Raw genomic sequence first — 23,046 nt, 5'->3', positions numbered from 1 at the left:
AGCATTATCCCTTCTTCTGCTGGCTGAAATGTGGATTGTAATTTTGCAGATACTCTTGTTTATTGTGTTGTTCAGCCTCTTTAACATCATTTTATCTCTTGCTGCTTTTGTGAGGAAACACACATACCAGCGCTCTATCCACTGACTTCTGTGAGCCTCTCACTTCATGCACCTGCAGCCACCAGGAGCCAAAATCAGAAGATGACAGTCAAGCCACGCTTTAAAGAACAAATACGCAAACAGATGCTGCATTATCTTTGTCAATCTGTGAAATGCATCACTCTGCAGGTTTCTCTGCTTCTGTGAGGATGATCTGCAGAAAGACTGCCAGCAGCAAGTCAGTGAGTGCAGTCGTGATTTTTTTTAACAGAAAAAAAAAAAGAAAGTTTAAGAAATAAAAACTGCAATGTTGCGATGATCAACAATAGTCACAGAAGAAGGTTGATGCGTGTACCTTCCAACTTGGACAACTTGTACAGATGAGGTACCTGAATGGACACAAAAGTTTCATGGACTGCCGTCCTTTTCTATGGTGCAAGTGAATATTTGAACAACTCGCCTCCACACTGTCTGCTTTCAGTTCTCCTAAGAGTATGTCAAGTTTTCAAAGTTGCATCAACACTACTTGATAGCAGCAAAATTCTTCTGCAATGCATGGCTTCTCACTCAGGTGAAACCTTGAGAGTAGTTGTGCTTTTCTTGAGCTTGTGGGTTGCTGTTGTAGGTTCTATGCCACACCTACAAGCTTTTTCCAACTGCATTTTTTTATCTGCCTTTTTTTCAAAGGCAATTTTATGCTCAATCATCAGAAAAAGGCCAAAATCCCAAGAACAGTCGTCATAATGGGTGTTGTACCAGTAATTGTAAAGTAAACAGAAAATCATAAGGATCATGAAGACAAAGAATTCAATATTTAACTATTTATATAAATGGTGGATTGGAATAATTTCAAGTAAGCTTTATTTGTAAAGAAGTGTCTTTCAAGCATCACAGCTCAAAGAGCATTACAAGCAAAAACAAACAAAATACAAAAAAGGGAAAAAAATAAAACCAACCCACCCCTTTGCCCCCCCCCCCGATCCATTCACATATCCACATAAGCCAATACACATTATTTACAGGCATAAAAATGTATAAATTGATATAATTATAAAAGAAATGGCTGACAATACTTTCCCCCTTTTTTTTTTTCTAGGACAGTTTTTCATTATCATAAATCTACAGCTGGAAGTTTTTTTATCTCTCTGGGACCTACCAGAGTTTCAGCTTTTTACTATACAAATGCTCTATTTACAAATTGAGATGTTGCGGGTCTTATTAAGAAGATGATCTTAAAGGAATTTGCTGGTATGTTGCACCACATAAACGTGATTTTGGAGTCGACGATAAATAACAGAAGTGCTGTTTTTAGACATGGCAGAGACTAAAGTGGGTCCAGGCTTTAGACTTCTTTTATTATCCTGTCAGTGCTGTGTTTCTATTGGCCCATCCACAATGACAAGTTTGATTCATGCATGTTTATTGGTTTGGATAGTCCTCTTCTTTTGGCAAGTGTGAAAGTTCACATGAACTCTGGTGCGGACCAAAGATGGTCCCCTCAAGAGCGAGGATGTTGATTCACCTCAGGGTGAATTAAAGTGCAGAAATGAAGAAAGGTAGTAAATAATGTCAGAGAGGATAAAAATAACTGATCACAGTGATTGATTTTTCTTTTTCTTTTTTGATCTTCGTTTTTTCTTGTAGTTCTAAGATAAATCATGTATTATTATTCACATCACTTTGTGTTAACTCAGTATGAGAAATGCTTTATAAATAAAGTTTGATATGATTTAATTTGATGCAAAAATAAATTGTAGGAAATGTAAAGAGGAGGTATGGATTTTCCTCTTCTTGCCTTTTTCCCCATCTTCATTAGGCAATCCCCCTTAAGTGAGCATCATTCCAAAGGTTGTGTTTCAGGCAGTTTTTTCTTTTTTTTCTTCTCTTTTCTGTCTTTGGTTTGCTTTGATCGTGTTTGAAAGCAAACCAATTCAAATGAAGGTTTAAAAATACTTAGTATTCTCTGCCATTTGAACTGAGCCTTTATGTGGAACTGCTCTAGTGTACAAGCATGTTTAGCACTGAGCTGCTTGGTCCACACCAGTTATCATGGTTCCATTGGTTTGGTCGGTGTAAAAACCAATCTGATCCTTGGTTTAAACTTCAAAAATTCTGTCCAGCTAAAAATGAGGGTTCTTGTTGAGTACCATACTATTTAGTAGGCTGAAAAGGGGACATGGCACAGCTGTAGGTGTGCAGTTTAAGGAACATGACTGGAATGTGAACATGATACATGGTGTGTATCAGTTTCTTCACCTTGACTCATTTATTTATGTTTCATCTGGTCGAGGTTGTTTAGGGTAACAAAGCCTCAATCTGAGTCACTATTCAATCTGCATGGCATTTTTTAGCAGCTTAATAAAGCTGCAATAACTTCTGCAATACTGTCTAATCAAGCCAAAACTATCCTTATATCCTGGAGTGAAAGTGCTCTTGTTTTTGGTTTGTAAACTTTTCTTTTTACTATACAATTCCCAACCAAGAAGCCATAAAGTAGGCCATCCATCCATCCATCCATCCATCCATCCATCCATCCATCCATCAGGATTTTATCCCTACCAGAGTTTCAGCTTTTTACTATTCAAATGCTCTATTTACAAATTCTATTCATCTTCAGAACCGGCTTTATCCCATTCGGGGTCTTAGGGCTCCTGGAGCCAACCCAGCTATTGTTGGATGAAGGCAGAGATACAGAAAAAAATGAAAATTGCCTATACTTACATTCCATATGTTTGCTATTGACAAACTAATTTTTGTGCTCAAATAAAAGAAGTTGGACATTCGAACAGTGTTATGTAAAATGTAACAAATCCTTTTTGATTTTTTTAACACATTTGCAAACAATCATTCTTGTCTTTGGCTTTAAACACAAGATTAGACAGTTTAAAACAAAAGTAAATGTTGGTTTTAACAAGCTTAAAGTGCGATGAACTGCTATTATGGTTCCCGTATTTAAATCCAAATGGTTTGGGTCATGACATTTCTGCCTGGATGGCGGATGGACCCAAATGCACAGCTTTGAAAGAATTTAAATATTTCAATGCATCATATTTGATTATAAGAAATAGAAGTAGAAAACATGAGGAAATCCCCAGGAAAATAAACAAACTAAATCAAGAGGAAAGGGAAAATTAACATAAAATTACAGCCAAACAGAATAAAACAAACAATGACACATTCGGATCTAAAACCGCTGCTGGGAAAAAATGACTCAGAACAGAGAGCTGATTAAATAAACACATTTTATTCACTGAAGATAAAAACAAATAACAAGCAGATGTTGGCTTTAATTTGGATCCAAGTGAGAACATTTACAGGAAGTACATTAAAAAAATAAAACAGGAAGTTAAATATACATATTTTTAAAACAAAAGCTTTATTTAACAAATGTATTTCTTTAGTAAATTATTTATTTACTTACTTACCTATTTTGTAAATGTCATAAACTGGCTGTACTGGTGATCAACTCCAGTACCACTGTTTATAATGTTTGCTTGAAGTCTATGCAATTTAGTCACAAAAATCGTCTTCAGACGTGCAAATGAATAATTTCAGATTTTATTCTGGAAATGCAACGTTTAATGAAGCAAGAGCAGACCTGTAATATCTCCCCAATCAGTGAAGAAAGAACATCATCACTGCTACAGGAGTCTTCAAACTAAAAGCTCTGGTGAACTAAAGTCAAAATGATGAAATATTGATTTCAGACACTTATTTCTAATATCTTCGGGAACCTGGCATATTACGTCTCCTGCAATAAGGAGGAGGAGTGGGAGATGTTACAATTTAGTGTGAAGATGATGAAAGCTTATTGGAGCAAATTACCTGAGACTTAACACCAATGAACAGAAAAGCTTCAGGAGATGGGCAAACATTTCCCACCATGTAGAGACTCTCCCAAAAAAAGTCTTATATTGGCCTTTTCAGGAACTCTCTGAGCTGTTTTAAATTCAGCGGTTTGACCCTTTGAAGGCTGCATGCATAATCTATAACACTGCCCTCATCACAGAGTTCCTTTCTTGCTTGGCGGGGAATAGGTTTAGCCTCCCCTGGGTGAGACGGGTTTCTTCGCTGCAGACAAGAGTGCCACTGTTCTGCTGTGCTCCGGCGTACACGCTCTGCCTGTCACCGTCTTCTTTTGACTATGTCTTGAAACCTTTTTTTATTTATTTATGTTTTTTTTTTTCTGTCTGCTCTCGTGTTCTGTGCTGTGAATGTATATCTGCTTCTCCTCGCCTCTTTTCTTGGATTATTTCAAGTGTTACTTACACATTTGCTGCATTCATTGCCACTTTATGAATTTTTTTCCTAGTAAATTCTTAGACTTCATCTAATACAGGAGGGTTTTGTTTAGAGTAAGCGAGAAAGGATTCTGCACATTCTTTCCTTTTACAAGCCTCAAGGGGACTGGTTGGCAAACGGAGGCCGGCGTTAGAGAACTGCCCACTTTTCCTTTGAGATTACGTTTCATGCGAGATCTGATTTGTTTAGTGTCCCCTTGCTTTCTCTTTTGCCCAGGCTCCCGCCCCCGCGACTGTGGTGATCTGTACGCCAGTGGTCAGAGAGAAGATGGCATCTACTCCGTGTTTCCGCTGCACCACCCCACAGGCTTCCAGGTCTACTGTGACATGACCACCGAAGGAGGAGGCTGGACGGTGAGGCAGATCCCCAAAGCTGAAACATTAACTCTGCATTTATTCTAATAGCAGAGTGTGAAAAAAGAGCATTTCTAAAAAAGTTTGAAGCTGCCCTGACCTACCTGCAAAATAATTCTTTCAAATTTTTCAGTTCAAATTGTTGAATACTTTTTTTTTTCTATTGACCTGTTTCAATCAGTACACTTATTTTGGATGAAAGAATAAGGAGAAAAACAGAAACTGCTTAAAAACTGCTATTATGATGGAAATACAGAATAGCTGTCATTTTATTTGAGACTTTCAATGGGTAAATTGTTGAGTGGGAAACAAAAATGGGGAAAAAACAGAACAAAGACGCAGCAAGACATGCAATAAATCACAACGTATCTTTTCGTGTGGTGGAGAAAAAAAGCTGTTGTTATGGCGACGGAACCTATAGTTGACTGTAATTTAAATCGTCTGCTGATGCTTAGATCTCTTCTCAAATTATACTTTATTGCAGGAGAGCAAAAGAAAAGTGCATTAGGTAAACCTTTTTTTATTGATGTTTTTTAACAGCATATTTTCATTGTTCTTATAATAACACATTTTTCTTTGGTTTTGTAACAAATATTGGAACTTTTTTTGCGATTGTGTACTTGTTCCCCAGCTTGGACTTGTTAAGGTTGAACATAAAACCAAATTCACAAGGAAAACATTACTATGGGGCACAATAGCAAGTCTGCTCAAAAGCGGTAATTCACATCCAAAGCATCGGAGTATTAGCTTCTTGTCGTCCGTGGTGCAGTTTTCACAAAGGTTCTTCATGCATTTGCGCAATATTTACATCACTGTCATGTTTTTAGAAACTTTTATTTTGAAAGGGTAGTGTAAATTTAATATTATTAGGCAGGAGAAGCCCATTTCTTTTGATTGCGGCATTGACCTTATATTAGAACTGGACCCCCCAACCACACACACACACACACACACATTCCTCCAAACAGGAAGTATTCGCTGGATCCAAGACGCCAAACTCCCATAGAATTCTATTGAGAAATAAACAACTATCACACAAACGCTGCTTGAAAATGCAGCTTATGTGCAGCTCAAACTGAAAGGCCTTTCTACAGCAGGGCGCATGTTCACGAGTGCCAAGGAACAGAAGCAAAGAAGTACTCATTCTGACAAATGTGTTTTGCTTTCTTTTGACTTAAAAATCTAGGGCATATTATTTTTTTTATGAAACAATTTCTGAATTAAAGAAAGTGCTTTTTTTTTGATGGTGTGAGTCATTGTGACAGACAAGGTCCTAACCCTCTATCATGAAGTAAAAGAGGGCTGTCAAAGTGACAGATTGCATGATAGCATAACAGAAAAGAGTTACTTGCGGGTCTGGGAACGGTTGGGTAAGTGCGCTTAGGTGTCCCTATAAGAGCTAATGTTTGCAAAAACAGCTTTTGAGAGCTTGGTGCTTTCCTGCTGGTCTCCTCCCTGTTTCAGAAGATGCACCTGTGTTAAGTAGTCAGCCTTAAAGGATTTACGTAGCTTCTCAGATTGAGGTGATAACATAGTAGTTACTGATCCAGCCTGGTGTGTTGAGCCGCTTGCATTAATCTTTAAGCCTCATTAGGAGATCAGAGTTGTGTGGCTGAACAGGGACAGGTAGCAAGATTCCTGGCCAGTTCAGTGGATTAACATCTTCGGTTAAATAAGGAATGAGCCATATGTGGCCTCCTCGTTAGCAAGCTTGACGCTGTTGTGGACACAATGGGTCCTGAACAGGTCACATAAAAAGATGGAGTTTAGGGCAAAGCAAGATGCCAAGGATGTAAAGTTAGGACTAAATGACAATATCCCAATAAGAAAGAAGGAAAGAAACCTAAAGAGGAGCATTTACTTTACCGTACTCTTTTCCAGTCAAAAATGCAGTACTTTAAATAATATCTAAAATCTAACTTGTATTTTGTCCATTTTCCTTTAAAAAAAATCATTAAGAATCATTAGAGATAATTATAACACATTTTGAAACTAGAAGAAGAAATGCATTTTCATTTATGAACTGCAACAGTTTTTTCTGTCCGGTTGTAAGGCTACACATTCAATACATGCACGGCTGACTTGGGTAGACCTTAATATCTTCTCCGTAGTATTGGAAAAAGTGGCTAAGGAGAGCAAGGGAACCGGGTTATTCTTGGTGAGACAGCTGTCCCTGCCATAACCCGGTGACTGTGGCAGAAACATCGAACAAAAAAAACACTTCAATAAAAAGGAGGATTAAAACCATAAAGCAAGGGTCTCCAAACTTGTTGCATATAAGGCCAAATTTTGGTGAGGTAAACTATTTTGATAAACTTAATGCAAAATATCGATTTCATGAACATGTTACAAGGGCATACTTTAGCAAACATTCTTACATTTTTCACAACATTTATTTCTGGTTAGCTTGTCTTGTCTGATAGTCCCTCTTTTTTTTTTTTTTTAACTTGTCCTGTCCAACAGCTGGGCAGGCAGATGAGCACTGAGGGCCTCTTGTGTTGAACATATTTTACTTTAACGAGAGGGGTTATGAATCTTCTGACAAACCAGAGGTATGTCTGAATAAACCCCTTTTGTAATTGAGGCCAAACTTTTTTAATTTCAATCCTGTTTGAAAATCTTTGGTGTTGGACCGGACGGAAAAGGAAAGGAGGGAACAAGAGAGAGGGATGTTAGAGGGGGGGGGGGGGGGGGGGGGGGGGGGTAGGAGGGCGATAATAAAGGGGGGGGGGGACCATGAAGCAGCATAAAGCAACAAGTTTACTGGTTGTTTATCATCACGGTAAGGTTCAAATGTAGTTCAAAAAGGGCGGGGCCTGTCCACACACACACTCAAATGTTATCAACACACCTGCTATCTGCAAAAATGTCCACATGTCAACATGTACACAAAACAGATAGTGTTCACACACGCATATTTATCCCTTTAAACCAACTAGTGTGAGATTTTTCATTCAATCACGCAAACTATTAGTGCAAAAGTGAGGTCTGATAGTCCCTCTTGCTATTGAACACCTTGACAACAGTCACGGTCTCTTGGCATATTAGTCAGACACAGTTGTTTTAAAATTTACAGTAAAAGTATGTCTTTCTTTTTTTTCTTTCTAACTTGTTCTGTAAAGTAGTTAATCAAACAGATAAGTGCTGGAGTGCTCTTTTGTTGGGCAGAATTAAATGTTAAAATAGGGAGTTAAGAATCTTCTAACACACGAGGTGTTGATTTGTATAAACCCCTTCAGTATTTTAGGGCTAAATCTTAATTAAGTTAATAATGTTTGTGTACATTTCTTGTTAGATCAGAGGGAAAAGAGGAGAAAAGGAAAGGAGAAAATATACAAATTTCCACTTGTTCTAGAAGCAGTGGCCCTCACTGTCAACATTCTTCTTTCATCTATGACTGACATTTTGAGTAACCGGGATAGGCTCCGGCAGCCCCGTGACCCCACAAGGAAAAAAACTGGTTTAGAAGACGAATGAATGAATGAATGAATGAATGAATGAATGAATGAATGAATGAATGAATGAATGAATGAATGAATGAATGAATGAATGAATGAATGACATTTTAGAAATGAGCTCAAAAGTGTCTTAAAGGGCATGCACGACTGTGTTGCCACAAGTTTACAAAGTCTGAAAGCATAATTTAGCCAACCACCATGAAGAGATAGTACAGTTTTTGGAAGGAGCTGGGGGTCCCATTATGTTGATTTTATGAAAAATACCTGCGGGCCAGTGGAAATTTGAATGTGGGCCGCATTTTGCCCACATGCCGGACTTTGGACATGCCTTCCCTGCAATAAAGCTTGGGAAAATTTGAAAAAAAAAAAAGACATAAAACCCACGACTGTAAAATCCCTCACTCCAAAAAGAAACACAAACAACTTTTATTTTATTCATCAAAGTTAGGAGGAAACAGTAGATGACATAAACATTACCTAACTTAATGAGTTTGCTTAATGGATTTCTATCGGTTTGTGGCAAAACTGTACACGCTCAACACTGGGAGTCTTTTTTCTATGTCTGCTCATGTAACAGAGGGGAAATATAAAATTGCTGAATGTTACTGCGGCAGACCGTTCAAGGGTGTGCGACCTTTCCCCACATAACCTGCCCACAGCTCTAATGGCACAAAATATCCTAAAGGATATGTCCAACACTGCTTGTGATGATGCGACCGCTGCAGTAGGCTGCACACAAAATGCACTGCAGTGCGTGCCGTTCCTATTCATCGGAGCTACAGGAAGACAGTTTTCATTAAAGTACAGAAACATAAACAAACGTCTGAATAAAGAAATGACTCATTGTGAACAATTACAGCCTGAATCCACGTTCTACTCTAAAATTTTCATTTTTCCTGCCGAACAAAACATTTGGAGATAAGACACGAAGACTGAAACATCCGTGGTGAATTTGCTTTATCTTTCAAACCAATAAGCCACCAGATTAAATATTGAAGAACCCTTGAACCACAGAGATGCAGAAAGTCATATAACGTACCCTTTGAATTGCTCAAAAGGCACTCTGAGCCTCTAAAGGCCTGATAGAACATGTACCAAATCGTACATTCAATCTCAAACTTTTACATTTCAGTTCTTAGCTGAATTGAATATTTGAAAGTGATTGCTGTGGTTCTGATAAAAGCACTATTTGATAATGCAGACCTACACTGCACTCTGATATATCTCCTCCTTTCTATTATTAATGGCATGGTCATTTTTAGTCTATTCCTTTTAACAAATAAAATAGTAATAATAGAAGACATTACCCTGAGCCGTAAGGCTGTATTTAAATGGTGTTTCAAATCCTACATGCACTGCACTTGCCCATAGAACTGCTCAGTAAGAGCTTGTACTGTATGTCTGTTCTGCTTTTAGTTTATTTACCCGGGATCAGCACATCCAGGACGACACATTTCATTCCTTCAAGTGTTCAATGGAGATATTGATGCTGGGTGTGGAATGATGTTTTACTCTTATTTAAAGGTAGAAAAACGCGTGTTTTTCCCTCTGCTGGAAGGGGTGTGGAGTCTAGTAATGGCAGGTCTTTTCTTTTATGTCCTATCTGCCATCATTTCTCCCACCGCTGTGGTCCGACGGTCTCTAGAGCCTGAGTTATGGCAGCAGAGAAATACAGACCAATTTCCTCTGACAACCATTCACATCAAACTGCAATAATGTATCTATTCCTTTTCACTATATATTTCCCTCCGTCCTTCTGCAATTTTTCATTTTCCTCAAGTTTGGGAAACATTCTGCTCCTATTTAAACATCAAATATTTTTATGATTTTGTTATTGAAGCTTAATGCTGATTTTTATGTATTTTACTTTTTTAAGCAGACTATCTATAGATTTGCAGTCCCTGAGTTGTCATAGAAACTCAAAACTCCTATCAAGACCGGTCTGACAAGTGTGGCACATGTGCTGTTTTTTTAGAGCCAGACAGAGTCCGCAGCAAGCTGTCTGATGTCACTGTGGTGGTCTCCGAGGCTCTGATTAGTGGTTTAGTACTGTGTACTCCTCCTGATGACTGAAGAACCTCTTGGTCGATGGAATTCTATCTTTATTAATACTCAATCAGTTTTTTTCAGCTCCCTGTTGACAGACTCATCTCACTGCTGTTTTCAAAGTCACTTTTAGTACTTTAAAGGAAGCAGGAAGAAGGAGAACAGTTTGATTTATGAGACGTTGAATTTTGGGTAATTCTTTGTGTACACACTGAGACAAGAAACTAATACAATTCTTAGATAAACTATTTTCTCACCTTTTCTATTGTGATTGCTAATTAAAGCTAGTCTAAATTGAACACACTTTCGGGCCTAATCTGACCTACTTTTGGCAAATACAAGCACCCGCCACTTTATTAGGCAACTGCTGGTAAGCGCAAACATCTGATCAGCCAATCACATGGCAGCAACTCAAAGCATTTAGCTATGTAGACATGGTCAAGACGATCTGCTGCAGTTCAGCTGAGCATCAGAATGAGGAAGAAAGATGATCTAACTGACTTTAAACGTGGCATGGTTGTTGGTGCCAGACGGGCTGGTCTGTGTATTTCAGAAACTGCTATCTACTGGGATTTTCCCCCGCAACCACCTCTGGGTTTTACAGTGAACAACACTTCTGTGGGCTAAGGAGAATGCCTCGACTGGTTCCATCTGATAGAAAGGCAACAGTAATTTAAATAACCACTGGTTACAACCAAGGTTTGTAGAAGAGCATATCTGAACAAACAGCACGTCCAACCTTGAGGCAGATGGGCTACAGCTGCAAACGACCACAACGGGTGCCACTCCTGTCAACTAAGAAGAGGAAACTGTGACTACAGTTCACATAGACTCACCAACATTGGGGAATAGAAGATTGGGAAAATGTTGCCTGGTCTGATGAGTTTCCATTTCTGCTGCCACATTAGAAGGATAGGGTCAGAATTTTGCGTCAACAACAGGAAAGCATGGACCTGTCCTGCCTTTTATCAACAGTTCAGGCTGGTGGTGTAATGGTCAAGGTTACATTTTCTTGGCACACTTTCGGTCTTTTCGCACCAATTAAGCGTGGTTACAATGCCACAGCCTACTGTTGCTGACCATGTCCATCCCTTTATGATCACACTGATCTATCTTTGGATGGCTACTTCCATCAGGATAAAGCGCCATGTCATAAAGCTGGAATCTTCTTAGACTGGTATCTTGAACATGATGATGAGATTACTGGACTCAAATTGCCTTCACAATCACTAGATCTCAATGGAGCACCTTTGGGATGTGATGGAAGGGGAGATTGGGATTATGGATTTGCAGCCAACAAATCTGCAGCAACTGCATGATGCCATCATGTCAATATGCATCAAACTCTCTGAGGAATGTTTCCAGTACCTTTTTGAAGCTATGCCACCTAGGATTAAAGCAGTTCTGGTTACTCACAAGGTCTACCTAATACAGTGGCCAGTGAGTGTTTGTCCCAGTTAAAGAACCAGAAAAATGTTACAAATCAAACATAACCCAGAAAGGAGCGAAGTAGGCTTAATGCACATTAGTTTTGTGTCCAAACCAAAGCACATTTATAAAAATATATTGAGCTGGGAAGGAGTTCACTGAGTAACCACCAGGGGGCTCATTCCCTGACCAAGTCAATCCCTGACAGATAAATCCTTAGCTTGACAATTTATTAAAATCGTTTCAACATCTGTTATAAATAAAATAAACTATTCATTTTTTCATATCTCTCTCCTATGTGTCTGGGGTCTGGTATGAAGCCTCTTCATGGTTGAATGTGGCTGTAACCCTCACCAGGAGGGCCTTCAGGAATGTTGACCTTCACCCTAGCCGCCCCTACCATGTTTCCATGATCTTCATTGTTCATTCTTAACCCACAGGTCACGGCCTTAGAAAGTGATCGGTTGATTAAGAGCTCTGTCTTCCGACTCAGTTCCCTCTTGACCACAATGGACCGGTCCAAAGTCTGCACCACTGCAGATGCTGCTCCAACCTGCCAGTCAAGAACAAAATTGACTAATCTAATGCTCACAAGGCCAGGAATAATCCTAATCACAAACAGATGCAATATTTACATTTAGCACGTGAGTGAGTGAGTCAGGGGGTAACAGACAGGCAGACTGTTTGCCGATAGTCTTTCGTTTGCTCTTGTTTGCTGCTGCCCCTCCGTTTGGAGCACATCTGTCTTTCTGATGGGATTATAAAACGTTCCCCGGCAGATGTTTGGAGCCCTCTTTGAAGATAGCTAATGTGCAATCTACCATGGATTTATGAAAGCTTTCAGAAGACAACGTGGAATTTGTCACAACATTATCAATAAAACGCTGAACAACATGATTACTTTTTTTTCTGTGTAAATTTGATCCAAATTATTTTGTGAAGCTCAAAAATTGTTCGGAATTCATAAAAAAAGTGGAAAATCGGCTCAAGAGGATTTTGTTAATGGAGCTTTATTTTTTTCCCTCTCTGAAGATGTTACAAGCTAGCTTCTTGTGGTCAATGCAGAGCATCATCAAGTGACATCTGTTACCAATGCACCAAACATACAAACACTATTGAGCGCTCACGGCGTGTGTAGGCCAGGAGCTAACAAGCTGTTGGCACCTTTCCTGTTTTCCACTCGGTGACGTGCCAGATTGTAAATCTCCCAGAATCAGCTTTGGAGTGCTTGTGTTGATTCTTGTCTCCTGTTCTGGTCTGACAGTCGGGGTGTTCATCTGTGCATGCTGCAGGCTTCCTGTAGTTGACAGAAACCCTGCTGAAGAGCTTAAGGCTGCCTGTTAAGTAGCCTTCATCTACTCAGAGATTACAGGCGGCTTAATGTGATCATGCCAGTGCAATAGCCCCTGAGCAAGCGTTGGGTGAGATGGACATTAAAGACCGCAGATTTGTTCGGTAGCAGTCAATGGACATTAAAGGTGATTGGGTAATATTACACTTCAAAGTCATTGCACGCTCTTTGCAATATGATTGTTTGCTGTAATACATTTTTGAGGACATATAATGCATTTACTTTCTGCAGAGATTCGTATTTCCTCTTCAGGTAGCCTGTGAGGGGTTGAAGTGCTTGAGCATCACCTTTTATAGAAAGTGAGGGCCGCCCTTTACTGGGGAGGGAGAGTAAATGTGTCTAATATTAGGTATCTATGGAAACTTGGTGACACAGTCAGTGAGACAAACTTGAGGCAATCCCAGTTTCTTGTCAATGTTACTGCGTCATCTGGATTCAGCTGTGTGGAAACTTAGAAAGTTAAAATATGCTGATGAAATTGATTGGTTTCCTTTTATTGAAAATGTAAAAAAAATACAAAAGAATTACAAAATTAAAATTGTTAAATAAACACAATAAACAGAAAGTGAGTTCAAAAAAGGAGTGGGTAGAAGAAAAATTTTATTTATTCCCACTCCCAATCCTACTACAGTATATTTTATGCATTTTACATATTAAACATGAAATAATTATGTACACAAACAAAATCAAAGGAAAACATCAAGGTACCAAAACAATGTAATAGTCATAATTGTCTGTACAGCAAATCTGTAACATTTTTCTTTTAATTCAAATCCTGTCAGGTTAATTGATAAAGAAAAAAAGAAAAACACACTTTAATCAGAATTTACCTTAAAATTCTTTTGAATTCTTCAATTGTACATTTTACACAGCAGGACAGTAAATTTGGTAGTGAACGCATTGGTACAGTCCCAAAATGTTGTTTTACAAATTCAAAATTTTAATAACAGGTTGAGATGCTTTTTTAAGTTTGTTCTGCTCATATGTGGGACGAAATGTGTAAAAAAAGGAGCCAGCAGCTTCACTCAAATAAAATTGGAGTACTATGTATTTATTCGTTTAGCGACACCCAGAATATTTTTCTTCTTTAAATTCTCTTACTGAAATTTTATGCTATGGTCACAAACCCAACTGCTTCCATGCAATGGGGAGGCAGAACCTTCAAGATTTCATGCTGCAGCATGATTTTTTAAAAAACGTTCGCATGGTCATGCATGGTGGCAGCCGGATCGCCAGCCGGCAGCAGCTCTGATTGGACGATGTGTACATTTCTCTGCATGGTGGTAGTCCATATCAAGTGCCACTGGCCGCCAGTCATCCGGTAGCCCGGGAACAATATCAGATTTTTGACCTCACATTATAATCTTGTCAATTTACAAATTTTTAAACAACATACCTCCTGAGAAACCCAGCAAGGACAAAGCCCCAGTACCCAAGAAAAGAAAGGTAAAAGCGGTCGAACCACAGCAGGAGTCTTTATCAGATGCAGCATCAATGCTGTCTCCTCATTTATATGCAGGACCCACGGTGGCCGGGATCGCCATATTGACGTCTAGTCATCGCCGGCCCCCTGGCCCATGTCAACAGCCCTTGTTGAGTGCCTGCGCTGCTAACGTACGTTTTCTCATAACCTCCAAAACTGCCCAGGCGGCCACTGACCGGTGTCAAAAAAATCGTCTGTTCTTTTATGCCTTTTTAACAAAAAAAATATGCAGAAAAAGTGACAACAACAAAGACAAGCTATTGCTCTTTTGCCCTCAATGGTTTTCTTCAATAATGTTGAGCTAATAACATCTTAAAAGTAAAACCAATTAAAATTAATATGTGTAACAATAATATGCATGTTTTTTACCCTCACATTTTTGTTGTGTCTTTTTGTGTGTCTGCAAACAGAGAAAGATGAAAAGTGGAAATTTTCCAGGGTTGCAGTAGCCATAAATATTGATTTTGCAACTCATCACTTCAGATTGTCTAGCCCCTCTTCTAAAGGATTGTGTGTTTTAAGGTTTTTTTTTTAACCGTTAAATGCGTCTGCAGCCCTTTGGTGAAATGGCAATTCTGTCATCGCTGCTGATTTTGGCAGGTGCTGGCTGGAACCTTGCCTGTCTCGCTTACAACAGTCTCTGACCTTGATTAAAAAAACTTTGATGTCGGCTGCAACCCTCCAGCCAGACATTGTGTGGAAGAAATTGTCCGATGGGATGTTGGGCTGCATCTCTGTGAAAACTGTGTTTGTGTGATCGGTTGTTGAGTGAGGTTCCACAGCAGCCGAGGATCAATAAAACGTCGTGAGCCGCAGCGCGTAGCAGAACCGTAAAAGTGCATGCATGCATATTCATAGCTGGACCATTTCGACACCTGAGGACAGGCTTTTGTCACAGTGACAGGCAAGCCAAAGCAATTACAAACACAAGTCTCTGCCACAGATGGGTTTTAAATTTTATATATATTTATGAAGAGTCATAAACACAATATATTGACACTACTTGAGTCTGACACTCTGAAACAAGAGAGAAGGAGCCGGCAGGAATCAGGAAAGCTCATTTTGAAGGTTAATGCAAGTAGCTGAGTGGAAAGTGATTTTGGTAGTGATATTAAATGACATAAATCAAGACAATATGAACAGTAGATATATTTTTCAACTTAAAAAAAAGACTAGCTTAGCCTAGACTAACTCAAAAGGATTTTTTTTTTAAATAAATTATTGGCAAAGTAAAAAATATATATATCTGAACTGCCAAAACAAGCCTTTGTCTTTTTTTTTTTAAAGTGATTTACTTTTTGGGATATATTTTTTTGGAGTAAACCATAGTTAAATTCTCTTTTTGTCAAAACATGTGTCTTACAGCAACATTTTGTTTCACTTGTGAATGTTAACAAAAGAAAAAAAAAACTTTTTTGATAGAAGAATTTCTCTATAGTGCTTTAAGGCGAATATGTCACACATGAGTAAATAGACATTTTAAGATCAACTGCGATCCTCTTTTGATCTATTTTTAAAGTGTCCCCCGAAGTCTTTTAATATTGGTTACGCCGTTTTAACCCAAATCAGAAAACCTATGTTGAACCAATCCAATATTGGAGCTATCCTTAGCCAGATGCCAGCTCATGCGAGGAAAACAAAGACCTAATAGTACACAGATCTAATAGTCTACAAGTAGATGCATCAGAATGGAACGAATAATAGAGATTGTGGCCCGTCCAGCGTATTTTCTCACCACAAATACAATCTTTTTTTTCTTTTCTTTTTTTATCGTCTGCTCCTGATTCCCAACAATTTGAATAAAGAAATACTCAGAAATACGATGAAATTAATTTTCTTTATACATGTCCTCCATCATTAGAAAAATGCCACAAGAATGTATTAAAAACAACAACAAAAATATTTTCACAGGAGTGGTAAGTAATTTCCACTTAAAAGCCTTTTAGATAATTATCAAAACATGGATCAGATTATAAGGATGCTGCAGTTATTATACCTGGACCCAGCCAAATCTAAATTTTTGATCCTATTTTTTTCGTTGCGCCTTAAGAATAAACTCAAAGGGCCAAAATATATATATTTTTTTTAAACCTTTCAGAGTAATCTATACTCACATATATGATAAAATACTACCTTTGGCACATTAAAGAACAATTTTTGGAGAAAAAGTGTACGTGTTTGCCTGGAGGTGGTGCTGGCAGCGCAGACTCTTCATGGAAGGGGCTGTTCCCCACTTCTCTACATCACAATGTGAGAACATATAGTGATTGTGTTTTCTTCAAACAAAAGAAACATAAAAAGAAGGAAATGTCTGTAAATAGATCTTAGTTCTTACTGAAAGAAAGTGTAACATAAATGTGAACCAGTATTCCTATCTCATTTTTATATTTTTTTTTATTGAATTGGTGTCACTCGTGTCACATGTCACATACGTTTGCATTAAGCAGTCAAATATTCAAAGAGCCTTTAGAAATGCAGGTATGAAAAAAAAATAACATGACCACTAGACACAGATACAATGTTTGAGCATGTAATTGCGTGCAAAAACTTCCTTTCAACAATCACTGGCCACTTTTATAGGTAACCATGCAAAATCCAAGGCAGTTCAATGAGGAAGGTGCTTCATGAATACCTATTTTCCAGCTCTGCAAAAATGAAAAACCTTTCCTGATAATAAACGGTCTTTTATACCTGTTGGTACATCGCACCTCATCGACCCACTCGCTTACATAAAAGCACACAGATATAAACATAGGGAGGAGACACTACACCTTTGATGCCTTGACTAATGACCCTTTAAAAAATCACTGGAGGAGCCAGAAAAAAGAGCCCAGCAAACCCTAAAAGTAGCAGATGTCTGACTCTGCATCCCCAATCACAGTAAATTTCATCCATTATTCAAAATAAAAATGGGAGGAAAATAAATTCTAACACAGTCATGAGTCTGCTGCCACACTGAAAGGCTAGACTATACATAGAATTTATTTAGAAAACAGCAAACGCAACTCCTAATCAATGTAAACATATACAAATATACATGTACATCATTACCTCTTTAATGTATTTTATAAATACAATTAAAGTGTTGCTAGTTTCAGTTTAAATTTCCATGCAGAAATCCATGTTTTAAACAGACAACCTCAATGTAAGTTACACATTCTGCTTTAAATAAAAACGCATACATTCAATGAACGTCTTTACAGCAGTAGTCATTTGCTTCTTGAATATATTTCTAAATATACATTGAATAGGTTTGATTGACACATTTAAGGTGCAGCCTGTGATTTTTGAAAGACCCCCTCCACTCTCTGCTGAAGCACATCGGAAAAAAAAAAAAAAAACTAGCCACAGGCTACTGGTAGATCACAACTTACTCCTAGACACACAAATCACAGAGCAGAGTATGATGAAAACATCAAGGGCATGCAGCTTCAGAAATGGTGATCACATTTAGTATAAATACTAAACCCATATTACAACACAAACTCAAAGGAAAGATTCCTTTTCAACTATTTTTGTCAAATATTCACTTCAGTTATGAGTAATTTCTCATTTGGAGGAAGATAAGAAGGTCATTACATGAAGAAGAAATATTTGCTTTATCATGTTTAACCCTCTAAAGCCCACTACCTCAAAGACTTAACAGAAAATTCTACGTTTTTGGACTTACAATGTTTTTTTAAACCATTATATGAAATCCACAAATTCTGAAGGGGGAGTTTGTAAACAGTGTTCTAGAGGTGAAAAGAGTCTCAGACAGGATGATGAGCCTAAAGTTAGAAATTGAAGGGGTGATGGTGAATGTAGTCAGTGGGTATGCGCCACAGGTTGGCTGTGAGTTAGAAGTGAAGGAGAGATTCTGGAATGAGTTGGATGAGGTCATAGAGAGTTTTCCCAGAGGAGAGAGAGTTGTTATTGGAGCAGACTTTAATGGGCATGTTGGTGAGGGCAATAGAGGTGATGAGGAGGTGATGGGCAGGTTTGGTGTGAAGGAAAGGAATCTGGAGGGACAGATGGTGGTGGACTTTGCGAAGAGGATGGAAATGGCTGTGGTCAACACTTACTTCCAGAAGAGAGAGGAACATAGAGTGACATACAGAAGTGGAGGTAGGAGTACTCAGGTGGACTACATCCTATGTAGACGAGGTCATTTGAGAGAGGTTAATGACTGCAAAGTGGTGGTAGGAGAGAGTGTAGCCAGACAGCACCGCATGGTGGTGTGTAAGATGACTCTGGAGGTCAGGAAGAAGAAGATAGGGAAAACAGAAAAGAAGACCAAGTGGTGGAAGCTACAGAATGAAGAAACTTGTGAGGAATTTAGGCAGAAGTTGAGGCAGGTCCTGGGTGGTCAGGATGAGCTTCCAGAGGACTGGGAAACTACAGCAGAGATTATCAGGGAAACAGGTAGGAAGGTGCTAGGTGTGTCATCTGGAAATAGGAAAGACGGTAAAGAGACTTGGTGGTGGAATGAGGAAGTACAGGAATGCGTCCAGAGGAAGAGGTTGGCTAAAAGGAAGTGGGATGTAGAAAGGACTGAGGAAGGTAGACAGGAGTACAAGGAAGCGCAGCGTAGAGTGAAGAGAGAGGTGGCAAAGGCCAAACAGAAAGCTTACGATGAGCTTTATGACAGGTTAGACACAAAGGAAGGAGAGAAAGACTTGTACAGGCTAGCCAGACAGAGAGACAGAGATGGGAAGGACGTGCAACAGATAAGGGTGATTAAGGACAGAGATGGAAAGGTGCTAACAACCCAAGAGAGTGTACAGAAAAGATGGAAGGAGTATTTTGAGGAGCTGATGAACGTGGAAAATGACAGGGAAAGAAGGGAGGAAGATGTGGTTGTTGTGGAGCAGGAAGTAGCAGAGATTGGAAAGGATGAGGTTAGGAAGGCTCTGAAAAGGATGAAGAGCGGAAAGGCCGTTGGTCCTGATGACGTACCTGTGGAGGTATGGAAGTGCTTAGGAGAGACAGCAGTGGAATTTCTAACAAGGTTGTTCAATAGGATTTTAGAGAGTGAGAAGATGCCTGAGGAATGGAGGAGAAGCGTTCTGGTCCCGATCTTTAAGAACAAGGGTGACATGCAGAACTGCAGCAACTATAGAGGAATAAAGTTGATGAGCCACACAATGAAGCTGTGGGAAAGAGTAGTGGAAGCCAGGCTTAGGAAGAAGGTGGAGATTTGTGAGCAGCAGTATGGTTTCATGCCCCGTAAGAGCACCACTGATGCCATTTTTGCTTTGAGAATGTTGATGGAAAAGTACAGAGAAGGTCAGAAGGAGCTGCATTGTGTGTTCGTAGATTTAGAGAAGGCGTATGACAGGGTGCCGAGGGAGGAGCTGTGGTACTGTATGAGGTCGTCTGGAGTGGCAGAGAAGTATGTCAGAGTAGTTCAGGACATGTATGAGAGAAGTATGACGGTGGTGAGATGTGCTGTAGGTCAGACAGAGGAGTTCAAGGTGGAGGTGGGACTACACCAAGGATCAGCTTTGAGTCCTTTTTTGTTTGCTATGCTGATGGACAGGCTGACAGACGAGGTAAGACAGGAATCTCCCTGGACAATGATGTTTGCGGATGACATTGTAATTTGCAGTGAGAGTAGAGAGCAGGTGGAGGAACAGCTAGAGAGGTGGAGGTTTGCTCTGGAAAGAAGAGGCATGAAGGTCAGTCGTAGTAAGACAGAATACATGTGTCTGAACGAGAGGGATCAAGGTAGAAGCGTTAGGTTACAGGGGGCTGAGGTGAAGAAGGTGCAGGAGTGTAAGTACTTGGGGTCAACAGTTCAGTGTGATGGGGAGTGTGGAAAAGAGGTGAAGAGGCGAGTGCAGGCAGGTTGGAGCGGGTGGAGGAAAGTGTCAGGAGTGTTGTGTGACAGAAGAGTGCCAGCAAGACTCAAAGGAAAGGTGTACAAGACAGTGGTGAGACCAGCTCTGCTCTATGGGTTAGAGACGGTAGCAGTGAGACAGAGACAAGAGGCTGAGATGGAGGTAGCAGAGATGAAGATGTTGAGGTTCTCCTTAGGAGTGACCAGGTTAGACAGGATAAGGAACGAGTACATCAGAGGGACGGCTCATGTTGCCTGTGTTAGCGACAAAGTCAGAGAAGCCAGACTGAGATGGTTTGGACATGTTCAGAGGAGGGATAGTGGATATATTGGTAGAAGGATGTTGGAGATGGAGCTGCCTGGCCGGAGGGCAAGAGGACGGCCAAAGAGGAGATATATGGATGTCTTAACAGAGGACATGAAGTTGGCTAACGTTAGGGTAGAAGATGTTCATGATAGAGTGAGGTGGAAAAGGATGATTCGCTGTGGCGACCCCTGATGGGAAAAGCCGAAAGAGAAAGAAGATATGAAATCCACAAATATTTGTGTTATTTAATTTTCTTTTCTGAGATAGTATTGTTTATGATGTATTGGGGGATTTGAGACGTTGTTAAAATATTAACATGAGCGCCTTGTTTAGCCACTTTCTCAAATTTTTTTACCACGGTGTAACGGAATTTTTTTTTTTTTTTTTAAGATTTTTTCAATACAGAAAGCAGTCATTTAAAAAATTAGTAGCAACAGATGAGCTATTCTCACCATAAAGTTTAAACTATTTGCTAAACCTTTGCTAAAACACGTGTTTTTGAGATTTCAGGGATGCAGCCATTTTGAAATGAGCGGGAAAAGCCCCTCTACTGCCCCTGGTGGAATGATGACAAACTACTAGCCAGAAAACATGGATCAAGTTACTTAAATTGTGTTTTTAAGGAAAGTTTTGGATCATGCTGATGATAAAGGGGTCTCACAAATGCTTCCCAAATCTGATAGAAATAATTGAATAGAGTTAATGAAGCGTAGTTATAGGCAGAAATTATTATACTTTACAACCTACCAGGTCATAGGAAAGCTAAAAAGTTATGTCAAAGACATAATATGCCCAGTAGAGTTTTGAAAATGTAAATTTGAGTTAATTTGTTTGCAACATTCAGCTTTAAAAAAAAATTATAATAATGAAAACAAAAACACCCACAATTGTGAGGTAAGGTCTGTGGCACTTGCTACAGTGCAGTGACAAACTTGTTGAAATTCAAAGGCATGCTGGAAGCCTCCAGAAAAAGCCTCATTGTGCAGAAATTATAAAAAATGTTTATGCATTTAGATCCCAAAAAACTGATCATCTCTGAAACCATCAGTGGTTTAAATGCTTTTTTTTTTTTCATAACAAACACTAAGCCCTTTAATTCTTTGAAAACATCACTTCTCGTTGATGTCCGTCGTCCTGAATCTGTTTTGAATTACTTTATTTAAATCATAATATGTGTAAAACAATAAAGGCAGGCCTCTATTGCTTCAATAATCAGAGTTCTAAGCGTATAAAGTTTTGCAGATAATCACCTCTTGTGTAAAACATTCATGGAAGCCTTTTTTAAGAGAATGAAAAGATCTGCCATCCCAAGCTCATTTAAACAAACGATGATGACAGCAATCATTATTAAGACAATCATAATAGAGACAGTTATGCGGTTTAAAGGGATAATTAGGAGGAGGATTTTGCTCTGCTGAATCTCCGTTTGTGTGCGTGCAAAGAGCATTCATGTTATGAGATTATTCATGCAAAATATACCAAATACTCTCACAGAAAGGACTTTGTCACTTCCTGGGAAAAAGGCCTTCTAGCTGTAGTTTCATGGTGATTTTTCCGCTGTAATTTACTTTTAAGAAGCACTTTGCATCAGAGTTTTAAATATTTCACCAGCTGGCAATACACATGTACAACAGGTCTAGACGAATTGCTAAGTACTTTTTTATGCTTGCTACGAAGGTATTACCATTTAATTTCTCTACACAATCTTGAAAGTGTATGACTCATGGCACAATAAATGTCATTTGTGCTCATAAGAGTGTATTTACAGTTGGATTATTGATCTATAAACGTAATCCTTTTTAGGGTTTTCGCCAAAGTATGCCGATTACATCACAATTCACTGCGGCATCAGTCCACATTTAATGGCTTCCTTTCATTAACTTCAAACAAATTGCCTTTTCAGTACAGAAAGTGCTTGCATTATTTATTTGTGACGGTGAGCATTTAGGAGTTTATTCAGAATTGCTTATGCTGGTCGGCCAACAGGAGGGACAGAGAGTGACTCATCAAAAAGGCATGGGGGAGCGCGGTGTGGGATGAATCCCGTTTAACCTCTGGTCTCCTTTCTTGCTGTGTAGGTGATTCAGCGCAGGGAGGACGGCTCGGTCAACTTCTTCAGAGGATGGGAGTCCTATCAGGAAGGATTTGGCAGAATCACTGGTGAACACTGGCTCGGTAAGTGCTTAAAATGAATGATTTTGGCTTCAGAACAGAAACACATCCAGTCTGGATCTGACGAATGAAACCTCACTTTCACACTGGTCAAACACCTCTACACTGCTATTTTTTTAACTTGACAAATAAAATCTGCTAGAAATATTTTAGTACTAAAAGCAGAAAGAAAGTCAGCATTAATATTCTCAGTTCAACAAGGAATAAAAAGGTTCACATTTTTCAC

At 39.1% G+C, this 23,046-nt stretch overlaps 1 protein-coding gene across 2 annotated transcripts in view; it reads left to right on the top strand.

The window, feature by feature from the left end:
* Positions 1-23,046, top strand: part of fibcd1 (fibrinogen C domain containing 1) — a 177,575-nt gene that overhangs the window by 104,225 nt on the left and 50,304 nt on the right. For both annotated transcript variants that reach the window (XM_004074532.4, XM_011481524.3), the window contains 2 exons: positions 4,618-4,754; positions 22,727-22,823. In XM_004074532.4, coding sequence (XP_004074580.1) covers positions 4,618-4,754; positions 22,727-22,823 — 234 coding nt within the window. The remainder of the gene's footprint in view (positions 1-4,617; positions 4,755-22,726; positions 22,824-23,046) is intronic.

The sequence above is a fragment of the Oryzias latipes genome, chromosome 12 (assembly GCF_002234675.1).
Source record: "Oryzias latipes chromosome 12, ASM223467v1".
Classification (NCBI taxonomy): domain Eukaryota; kingdom Metazoa; phylum Chordata; class Actinopteri; order Beloniformes; family Adrianichthyidae; genus Oryzias; species Oryzias latipes.
Note: the sequence above shows the minus strand (reverse complement) of the source record. Positions and strands in the feature narration are given on the sequence as shown.